Genomic DNA, 10,750 nt, shown 5'->3' on the forward strand with positions numbered 1-10,750 from the left:
GAGGTCAGGCCCTGCCCTCAGGAATGCTACCCACCCTGTGAAGTTGGCCTCCTTCCCCTGAGGACAGTCTGAGGCCAGACCCTGAATAGAGGTCCATTTGCCTGCTGAGGAGGAGGGAAGTCAACCTAGACCCTATTCAAAGTAGGGGCTGTTCTCAAGACCCTGATCTAAAGGCAACTAGGTTTGGCCTTCAGGAGGTCCATCTTGGAGCGTGTGGGGAGACAGAATCACTGCAAGGAGCCACTAGCCACCCTAGTTTTATGGTCAGGCCAGGGGCCAGCCCGACTTGAATTCCTCAGCAGGGTGGGTCATGGCTGCCTCCACATCCCAGCTTTCCTTGCAGCTAGGTCTGGCCCTGTGACCAAGTCTAGATCAAGTTGTAGGTAATAGATAAACGGAAGTACCTTGTTCAACCTCCAGAGATCTCCTCTAGGGGTGCTTCATTCTCTCCTAAGGACATGGAGGTGATGGTCTGTGAAGTTTGGATCCCAGGGTTTGGAGGCTGAAAGCTAGATTCCCAGTGACTGCGACACTGGTAACTCCTCCAGACACGAGTCCCCGGGTATGGTTAATGGGTCAGTCAGTTTCTCTTCATTGTGACACACACCTGAGACAAACCATTTAAAGAATGAAGGACTTATTTTGGCTCACAGCTTTGGAGGTTTCAACCCATGATCAGCTATTGCCTTTGCTATGGACCCATAGTGAGGCCAGGCATAGAGGCAGGAGCAAGGAAAAAGGAAGCAACTTGCCCTGAGGCAGCCAGGAAGCAGAGAGAGAGAGATGAAGAACCCAGGCACACAATAATACAAGATATGGACTGCAAAGTTCTGCCCCCAGAAACCTACGTCCTCCAGTCAGGCCCCATCTTCCACAGCCTCTGCCTCCTCCCACTAGTCTACCCATCACGAATGTATCAATGGACTGATCTGTCAATTAGCTCGTGATGCTGTTGAGTCCCTGGTGCCTACAGTCAAACTTAATTATGACATTAGGCATGTGACTGAGGGGCCCTCTCTAGGAGTAGGCAGGGTAGATTTTCTCTAGAGGAGAAAGTTCTCAGCTCCACCCTCTAGAGGCCCACTTGGTCCTGAGGTGGGGGTGGGGTGCTCAGAACAGAGAGGAAGTGGATGGAAGGGGAAGCAACAGGCCAGAGAGCAGGCAGGTGCCGCACAAGCAAAGCCTGCAGGCGGTGGCTGGAGCCATGATGGACAAGCCAGGGCACCTAGAGGTAAGTGACAGCCAGGCTGGGGCCAGACAGAGGACCTCGGGAGGGGCTTCTGTCTACCTCCCACAGCTCCATCCTCCCAGCACCCCATATCCCACAAAACACCCAGATTGGCCTGCAGACAACCACTCTTCACTTGATCTATGAATCCAGGACCTGGATACCAGGGTCTCCAGTCACCGGGCACCCAAATCCTGTCCTGCAGCTTAGCCCACAGAGCAGGAACTCCAACCTTTGAGGCTAGGGAGGCTCAAAAACCCAGCTCCCAGCTCACCCCACTCCTGAGATGCCAGTACCAGAGAGTGATTCTAGATAGACAGCCCCACTCAAAGGATGAGAAAGATCCAGAGCCCCGAGATGAGGCAGATCTGCAGCTACTTAGAGACACCTTTCCTGGCTCTCCTTCCCTGACCTCAGGCTCCCAGTGGCCAGAAAGAGGTCAGAGCTCTGTGGCCCTTAGGGGTCCTAGATTAGGGCTGCTGTGTTCTTGTCCTCCTGTCAGTCCAGGAGCTTTAGGGAGTGAGAACATTCTCTCAGAGGAGCCAGGAGAGGTGGGCCAGCAGCTCTGTGAGGGCTATCTCTAGTGACCCTGGCCCAGAACCTCATGTCTAGACCTCCCCTGGAAGTTATAAAGATGGGTGGAAGCCAGAAGCTGGGCTTCCAGAGCTGCCCAAGTCACCTGAGCTGCCCCCCTGTGAGTTAGGGTAGCCCCAAGAGCAGAGCGCTGCTCTGGGGTGGAAGTGACCTCCTGACTCCCCACTTCTGGGAACTCTGGTAAGAGGGTGCTGGGCCTCTGTGGGTGACTCTGCCTCAGCACACCCCCCCCCCTCAACTCCATGCTCTCACTGTGGTTTCTAGGCTCTACTTCCCTCTAACACTGTGCTCCAGGGCAGACACAGCCCCTGTGCTGAGGCTAGCCACATTCTCTGTAGTGCTGAGGCTAGCCACATTCTCTGTAGGCTGCCTTCTAGCACAACTCCTAGTGGACAGTGGGATGGGGCTACTGACCCTCAGAGCTGAAGAAGCTTCCAGATTCCAACACCCAGCCACCTACAATCATCCAAGGCATCCAGGCTGGGAGTGATGTCAGCTCCTGTCCTTATGGGTGTCTTTGCCAGGGCTGGGTGACCCATTTGCTGTGACAGGATTTCCCCATCTGAGGTCGCACTCAGAGCTTCAGGGCCTCCTGAGGGGCTGCCTTGACTCTGTGTAGAGTGACCATTCTGAGCTCACAAAGCAAGTTCTCCATCCCAAATAGCTGCAGCATCCCTTCCGGTCCCTTGCCCTGGACAGCAGTGCAGGGGTCCAGACTCAGCTCTCAGTGGCCCTTCTGTCGTGACCCACTTTTCAGCCAGCTGTCCATCCTGGGGCCAAAACAGGGGGCCAGCTGGGGAAGGGAAGCAGCCGTTCATGGCTAACAAGAAAGAGTGGATGAGGCAGACAAAGCAGAAATGGTACTTTCAGACCCGGTTTCACTTGTGGTTGGAACAAGGAACCGAGACACACACACACTCAAGATGTCTGCATCGGGGAGACCAAGGGGGAGCCAACGGGGACAAGCAGCACCCAGCCTGAGTGGGCCCCACAGAAGGCCTCGTCTGTGGGCCAGATGTCTGGGGTCTGGAGTCCGGGCTGGCCCCATGTCTGAGCTGTGATTGGCATCTGAGCGTTGGGGTGTGCATCTGTAGGGACTGCTTAAGGAGGTGACACTCACACTGTTCTGTACAGATGCTGGCACCTCTCCAGACAGCAGTGGAGGTCCCCAAGTGGCCACGCTATGCTTCACCCCATGATCCACACAGCAGAGCTGTCATGGTAGGCAGGTGGTGGTGGTTGTGATGGTGGTGGTGGTGGTTGTGGTGGTGGTGGTGTTGGTGGTGGTGGTGGTGGTGGTGGTGGTGGTCATGATGGTGGTGGTGGTGGTGGTGGTTGTGGTGGTGGTGGTGGTTGTGGTGGTGGTGGTGGTGGTCATGGTGGTGGTGGTGGTGGTCATGGTGGTGGTGGTGGTTATGGTGGTCATGGTGGTGGTGGTGGTCATGATGGTGGTGGTGGTGGTGGTGGTCATGGTGATGGTGGTGGTGGTGGTCATGGTGGTGGTGGTGGTGGTCATGGTGGTGGTGGTGGTCATGGTGGTGGTGGTGGTGGTCATGGTGGTGGTCATGGTGGTGGTGGTGGTCATGGTGGTGGTGGTGGTGGTGGTGGTGGTCATGGTGGTGGTCATGGTGGTGGTGGTGGTGTATGTGCCAGGCCAGACCAAGGCCATCTGCACTGCTGCATATCTTGTCCATGACTCATCACGGCAGGTAGGACTGTAGACCACCAACCCCATCTAGGCCGTGCCCTATGTACCCCTCATCTCCCCTTGCTTACCCCCACCCCCTTCCCAGAAGCCTGGACACCATCTCTTGCAGTATAGGGAGCGATGTCTTGGCTGCTAGGAAGTCTGTGGGGATGTCTCCTCCTGCAGGTTTTGGGGATGCTGGCTGTACTGGGGCTCAGCTTTGTGACTCTCACACTGATCCTGGGGCAAGTGCCCATTTCCCTCACCCGTCACCAGATGTGGCCTGAGGAAGTGCCCTCCAGGTCCTGGGAGGCCCTGGGAGGAGACGCTGGGCAGCAGAGTAACTCCTGTCAGTGAGTGAACGCTGGGGGCTCTCTCGGGGTTGTGGGGGTATGTGTCCTGGCTGGGTGCATCAGTGGGCCCCTAAGCGGGTGATGTAGGTCACAGAGAGTTCTTGATTATCCCAGGAATGGAAGCTGGGTTCCCCAAGGGAATTCCTTGTGGCCTCTTCTAGGCTGAGCATGCCCCTCCCTCAGGATCCTCGCTGTAAATTCTCCTGAGTATCCCCACACTTAGGGTTTGCGGGGCTCAGCCTAACCCTTCCCACTTCACTGTCCCCTCTTCTGTACCTTTGACATGAGTTGGGGCCCTGGAGCCACACTGGGGCCAGTCCCTCCAGCTGGGCAGCAGGAATGGAGCTGACTGGGCCCCTTTTGGTTCTGTCCCAGGCTCATCCTTGTGGAAAGTATCCCCCAGGACTTGCCGTTTGCATCTGGCAGCCCTGCTGCCCAGCCCCTGGCCCAGGCTTGGCTGCAGCTTCTGGACTCTGCTCAGGAGAGCGTCCATGTTGCCTCATACTATTGGTCCCTCACTGGACCTGACATTGGAGTCAATGACTCATCTTCCCAGCTGGTTGGTCCTTGGTTTTACTTTCTGGTTTTGCTTTTTTGCACTCAGCAAGTCAGGCTCAGCCAGGCCCAGGGCTCAGCTCTGGGCTGGGGCTGACGTAGAACAGCAAGGCCAGCCGCACCCCCCCACACACACCGTGGCTCCTGGGGGCGGGGACGGAGGGACTGGGATAGAGCACTTGCCTGTGCATGATGTCGTTTATTTGGCTTCTAGTCATGGGCCAAGACTTGGCCTACCTTGAGCTGTGAAAGGGGCCAGCCTGGGGCAGCTTCTCATGCTGGCTTGGCCTTTCAGGGAGAGGCCCTTCTACAGAAGTTTCAACAGCTCCTGACTAGGAACATCTCCCTGGCAGTGGCCACCCACACCCCAACATTGGCCAGGACATCCACTGACCTCCAGGTCTTGGCTGCCCACGGTAGGTGTCTGCGTGTTGAGGCTCTGCTGCACTGTGTGGCTGGCACCATGGGACAAAGTCAAAGGCCAGCAGGATGGCGAGGTGTGTGGGGAGGCTCCTCTGTTTGCTAGGACCCTGGAGGACTTGAACCCAGGGTCCACGGCGCAGAGAAGGGGGACTTAGATAAAGCCTTGGGATGGAGGCTACGGTGAAAAACACAAGGTGGTCGGCATAGCCATCACCAAGGCTCTGGAGCTGGGCTGCCTGGAGGAATCTCAGGTTGGCCTGTGTCTTTGCCTCCTCACCGCAACAGCCTTGATCAGCAAGGTCGTTCTGAGGGTGAACCAGTGAACTCAAAGGCACATCCCTCTGTTAGGCTGAACTGAAATCAGCATTAAAGAGCCAGCTCTCTGTCTGTCTATCTATCTATCTATCTATCTATCTATCTATCTATCTATCTATCTATCTATCTATCATCACAGGTGCCCACATACGACAGGTTCCCATGAGGCAATTTACAGGAGGTGTCCTACACTCCAAATTCTGGGTCGTGGATGGGCAGCATGTCTTCCTGGGCAGTGCCAACATGGACTGGCGGTCCCTGGCTCAGGTGGGTTCCAAGACCCAGGGATGGGGGCCCAGGAGCAGCTTCTCTCCTCTCCATCCTCAGGGGCTTTGTTTGTGTCCTCAGGAGTCCGAAGAAAGCTGGTACTGTGACAAGTTAGCAAGCAGAAACTTGGGTCACATGCCAATTTTGTCATTACTCCATAGTGGGGACCAATCGTAGAGCTGGTTCCGCCAGTTCTAGGATTTTACATGACCTTGCACTCGGGCCCTGGAACAGCTTTTAAGAACTTGGACAGACACTCAGGCCACCGCTCACAGGGAGAACACAGCTCGAAGTTTTGGGGAGACAGCTCAATCAGTGAGGCGCTTGCCTTGTGTAAGAACCTGAGTTCTAGCCTCAGAATCCATATGAACAGCGGGGCATGGGAGCAAACACTTGAGGTCCCCGTGGTGGGGGAAGTGGAGACTGGTGGATCCCTGCGGCTCGCTGGCCAGCCAGCCTCTCAGCAAGCCCCAGGTCCCAGTGAGGGACCTTGTCTCTAAAAGCAAGATGGAGAGCTGAAGAGATGGCTCATCAGTTAAGAGCACTGGCTTAAGATCTTCCAGAAGACTGAGGTTTGCTTCCCAACAGCCACATGGCAACTCACAATAAACTGTAACTAGTTCCAGGGGATCTATCTGATGCCTTCTTCTGGCCTCTGTAAGCACCAGGCACACACAGGCATACATGTAGGCAAAACATAGTCATACATATAAAATAATCACAAACAAGGTGGACAGCTCCAGGAGTATGATACCTAAGTTTGTCTTGTGGTTTCTACACATGCACATGTACCTGCACACACATGGACACACTTGCTCGCATGTACATACATGTGTACAGAAAGCAAATGCAGGTTACAAAGCCCAAGACTTTTTAGAAGTGATGATTTCAAAGACTTGAGTAGAACAGTATGTGATTAGCATCTGCACATCCCTGGGTTCAATCTATGTCAACACGTGCATACATGCACACACATACACACACAGATGTTAGTGCAAACGGTAGATATAAACATAGCGTCAGGAGTTACAGCTCGACTGAATTTAACAACGGTTTTATTTCCTTTGTGTTTTCATGCATTTTCTACTGTATTTGCTTTGAGCATTGGAATAGTGTTAAGGAAAACAGGGACCCTGGTGGCCCTATCCCACCCTGGGGTTGATGCTGCCTAGTGGCTGCCAGCTGAACAGGAATTGCCCCCCTGCCTTACATCCCTGGTGGTTTCCACACAACCCCAGGGATCTTTGCTCTCCATGTCTACTGACCCTGATCCCTGCAGGTGAAGGAGCTGGGTGCTATCATCTACAACTGCAGCCAACTGGCTCAAGACCTTGAGAAAACATTCCAGACCTACTGGGTGCTAGGGACTCCCCAAGCTGTTCTCCCTAAAACCTGGCCTCGGAACTTCTCGTCCCACATCAACCGCTTCCATCCCTTGCGAGGTCTCTTTGATGGGGTACCCACCACAGCCTACTTCTCGGTAAGATAATGGCCCTGGGGCTGCTGCAGGAGGCAGGCTCCAGGCTAGGCAGCATCCACACACAGGATGCTGGGACAGCACCAGCAGTGAGAGGCGCTGGGAGGTGGCAGACCTGAGGTCCAGGAACCTCCAGGCTGTTGAGGGGGGTTGGGGGCCCAGAGGCAGTGGCTGGGCTCTGGAGAGGGTAGGAGAGGCCCAGAGCACAGATTACTCTTTACTCCAAGGGTAGGAGAGGCGATCACAGCAGCTATCCTTCCACCACAGTGGAGGAAAGCTCCACGTCAGCCCAGACACTGGCCCAGACCAGAGACCGCAGCAGATGGAGCAGAGCCCACTTACGTGTGTAGAGCCCATCTGGAGAGAGCAGGTCTGCTTCCCAGGCAGGACAGCCCATGAACAGTTAGGCCAGCCCCCTGGAACCCAGGATGGCCAGCTGCTTTAGTGGCTCCTACCCAAGCCTCAGGGGCACCCCTGCCTGGGCATTGGGAGACTGCCTCTCTCACCACACGGGGTTTCTGAGGGTCACGCAGGGTCATGCAGGGTGTGCAGTGGGGTCAGGGAAAGGCTGATTCAAGGGTGGTAGCTAGGGGGCGGTGTTCTGAGAGACGCGTCTCCCCCACTACAGGCCTCACCACCCTCATTCTGCCCCTATGGCCGCACCCGGGATCTGGACGCAGTGCTGGGAGTGATGGCGGATGCTCGTGAGTTCATCTACGTCTCGGTGATGGAGTACTTCCCTACCACGCGCTTCACTCACCCTGCCAGGTGGGTCTAGACGAGGTCCGCCCTCCTGACTGGCAGCTCCTAGGCACAGTTTGCCTCCAGCTGAGACTCCTGCTCATCCTGACTTCCCGGCAGAACTCTGATCCCCTCTTCCTAGGTACTGGCCGGCCCTGGACAATGCACTACGGACAGCGGCCTTCAGTAGAGGTGTGCATGTACGCCTCCTGATCAGCTGCTGGTTCAACACAGACCCCACCATGTTCGCTTTTCTGAGGTCCCTGCAGGCTTTCAGCAACCCCTCAGCTGGCATCTCGGTGGATGTGGTAAGAAGCTGACCTTATGGGTTGGGGGAAAAGGAAGTTTCTTCTCCCACCCTGCCCACCCTAACTCACTCTTATTCTCGGAAGAAACTCTTCGTTGTGCCTGTGGGCAATCACTCCAACATCCCATTCAGCCGTGTGAACCACAGCAAGTTCATGGTCACGGACAGGGCAGCCTACATAGGTGAGTGACTGGGATACGGCAAGGGAGGACAGACAGCTGGACAAGAGAGATGCACTTGAATGTTTTGGGAATCGCGCACTTGGCCCAGCTTGCCAGGTGAAGTCCTGGTAAAGAGCCGACTGCGCCCGCATGAGGGGCTGCCCTGTCTGCAACCTGATGGCAACAGACTAATGAGTGTTCTGAGCTGCCCCTCAACCTGTGGCGAGGGCCACAGCACAGGCTGGACTGCCGGGGACACGGGCTCAGGGACCGGGGTCTCTCTCCCTCCAGGTACCTCTAACTGGTCAGAAGACTACTTCAGCAGCACCGCTGGTGTGGGCCTGGTTGTCAGTCAGACGACCCCCGACGCCCCGCCAGGCGTGACCCCGGTGCAGGAGCAGCTGAGGCGGATCTTCGAACGCGACTGGAGTTCCCGCTATGCTATGGGCCTGGGCAGTCAAGTCCCAAGCCAGGACTGCACCTGAGGCTTGACCCCTTTGGCTCTGGCCTGCTGCTCGAGGTGGACACCAGGCTGCCATTCACTCAAGCTCGGAAGCTTAGAAAGCAGAAGTCCGTCACTCGGGGCCCGAGGTCGTCATCTGCTGAGAGAGCTCCGGGTGGCTTTTAAAGGAAGGATAAAGCAGAGGAAGGCCCTCCGTGACACGGAAAGAAAGCCACCACACATAAGTGACCCCAGAACCCAGCTGTCCCCCTCTGGCCCATCCATGATCAGTTGCTATGGTTGTCCCCAGATGTAACGTTGGTGCTGCCAGCTGTACCACCAATAAAACCCTGCCACTGGCTTGCAGACCCGACCCAGGTCAAGAGTAGGCATCTCTGTGTCATTTACCCCCACTCTTGTTTGGGGTGTGTGTACCTATGTGCATGCAGGTCCACATGCCATGCATGTGCAGTGGCCAAAGGTTGGCACTGGGTGTCCTCCTCCACTTTAGTTTTTCAGACAGGGTCTCCCTCTGAACCCAGGGTTTGCTGGATTGGCTGGACTAGCTCGTCCACTGGCCCCAGGAATCCTGTTCCTGCCTCCCCGGCATCAGCATTACAAGGCACTTGGCTTAAACCTGGGTGCTAGAGATCCAAACTCGGCTTCTCATGCATTCACAGCAGGAGCTTTACCTACTGGGCCATATTCCTATTCCCTGTGAGTCACTTTCTCACTGTGTGTGGGCCCTGATTTCCTGCCAGCCTCCAAGTGCATGCTGAAATGCTTTATCATGACCACACCCACAGGCCTCTCCTGCCCGGGCAAGGACTCTGCCGGCAAGTGCTCCCAGGATCAGGAAGGCTTAGCCCCTACAATGGACGTAAATTCACCCCCTAGGCCTACCTCCATCAGGAATCCCTCAGGATATCCCTCTTTGGATACCCCCAAACAGCAACGCTGTCTCACAAGCAAGGTGCCCTGCAGAATGTTCCGGCTCCCGAAGCAACCTCTGTCTCTGCAGGGAGGTCCAAAAGACTTCATGAATATGGCCACTCCTGCCAAGCCCTGTGTTCATGAAAGGAAGTCTTTTCTTTCAACCCTGGCCCTCAGAACTGGGGCTGGGTGGGGTGGGCATGAGCAGTATGAGCAACTGTGGACCCCAATTTCCAGCCTCATCGGGAGCTGGAATTGTGGCCACTGTTGTGTGGAGACAGGACTGAGGAAGTGGGACAGGGTGGTACGATAGGGATGAGGCCAGGGCTGCAGGGGCATGGCTATTATGGGGGTGGGATCAGGACCCTGTCCAGAAATAGTGGGTGGCATCCTGAAGACCAGTATTAGAACTTTTGACGTCAATCCAGAAGGACTGGATGCAGCCTGCAGGAGCTCACTCTATCCTGTGTGCCAAGGCAGGACATGAAGCCATGTTTAGAATGGAATCCTGACTTTTTAAAATCTATTTATTTTAATCCTGGCTGAAGACCCCCACCCCCACCCTGCCCTCCCAGTACTTCTCCCCCGTTCCCTACCCCCACTCCCCAATCCCTTCCTCTTCCATGTCCATCTAGGAAAGAGCGGGTCTCCTATGAGTATCAATAAAACATGGCATATCAAGTTGCAATAAGACTTAATACAGTACCGTGTATTAAGGCTGGGCAAGGAGACCCAGTATGAGGAGTAGGGTTCCAAAAGCCCCTGTTCCTGCTGTTAGGAGTCCCGTAAGAGGACCAGGCTTCCCAACTGTAACATAGATGCAGAGCGCCTAGGTCAGTCTCAGGCCGGCTCCTCGATCGTCCGTTCAGGCTCTGTGAGGCACTGTGAGCCCAGGTTAGTTGGTTGTGTGAGCCTTCCCGTGGTGTCCTCGACCCCTCTGGAGTCCTGGCTTTGGGTGCTGGACTGTGATACTGAGTTGGAAGCCTGCCTCAGCACCCAACCTCCCCCTTGTTTCTGACCGAGACTCAGGCCCACCTGCTCTGCAGCTGTCCCAAGGGTCAGAGTGACAGGAAGGTTTGGTGGTGTGAAGATCCTGAACGGAAGCCCAGGGTCCTCTGGGGTCTTGTGCTGTGGGACGGTCTATATGTCAAATTGCTCTGATTGGTCAATAAATAAAACACTGGTTGGCCAGTGGCCAGGCAGGAAGTAGGTGGGACAAGGAGAGAGGAGAATTGTGGGAAGCAGAAGGCTGAGGGGGAGAGACACT

At 55.6% G+C, this 10,750-nt stretch overlaps 1 protein-coding gene across 1 annotated transcript; it reads left to right on the forward strand.

Moving 5' to 3' along the window:
• The first annotated feature begins 1,110 nt into the window (after positions 1-1,110).
• Positions 1,111-8,923, forward strand: Pld4 (phospholipase D family member 4). Its single transcript, XM_006988006.4, has 11 exons — positions 1,111-1,231; positions 2,957-3,043; positions 3,696-3,862; positions 4,238-4,421; positions 4,713-4,833; positions 5,295-5,422; positions 6,702-6,902; positions 7,528-7,667; positions 7,783-7,948; positions 8,033-8,129; positions 8,400-8,923. Exons 1-11 carry the CDS (start codon positions 1,205-1,207, stop codon positions 8,591-8,593), a joined length of 1,512 nt encoding a protein of 503 aa, XP_006988068.2. The 5' UTR covers positions 1,111-1,204; the 3' UTR covers positions 8,594-8,923.
• The last annotated feature ends 1,827 nt before the right edge of the window (positions 8,924-10,750 follow it).

This window comes from Peromyscus maniculatus, chromosome 14 (assembly GCF_049852395.1).
Source record: "Peromyscus maniculatus bairdii isolate BWxNUB_F1_BW_parent chromosome 14, HU_Pman_BW_mat_3.1, whole genome shotgun sequence".
Lineage (NCBI taxonomy): Eukaryota > Metazoa > Chordata > Mammalia > Rodentia > Cricetidae > Peromyscus > Peromyscus maniculatus.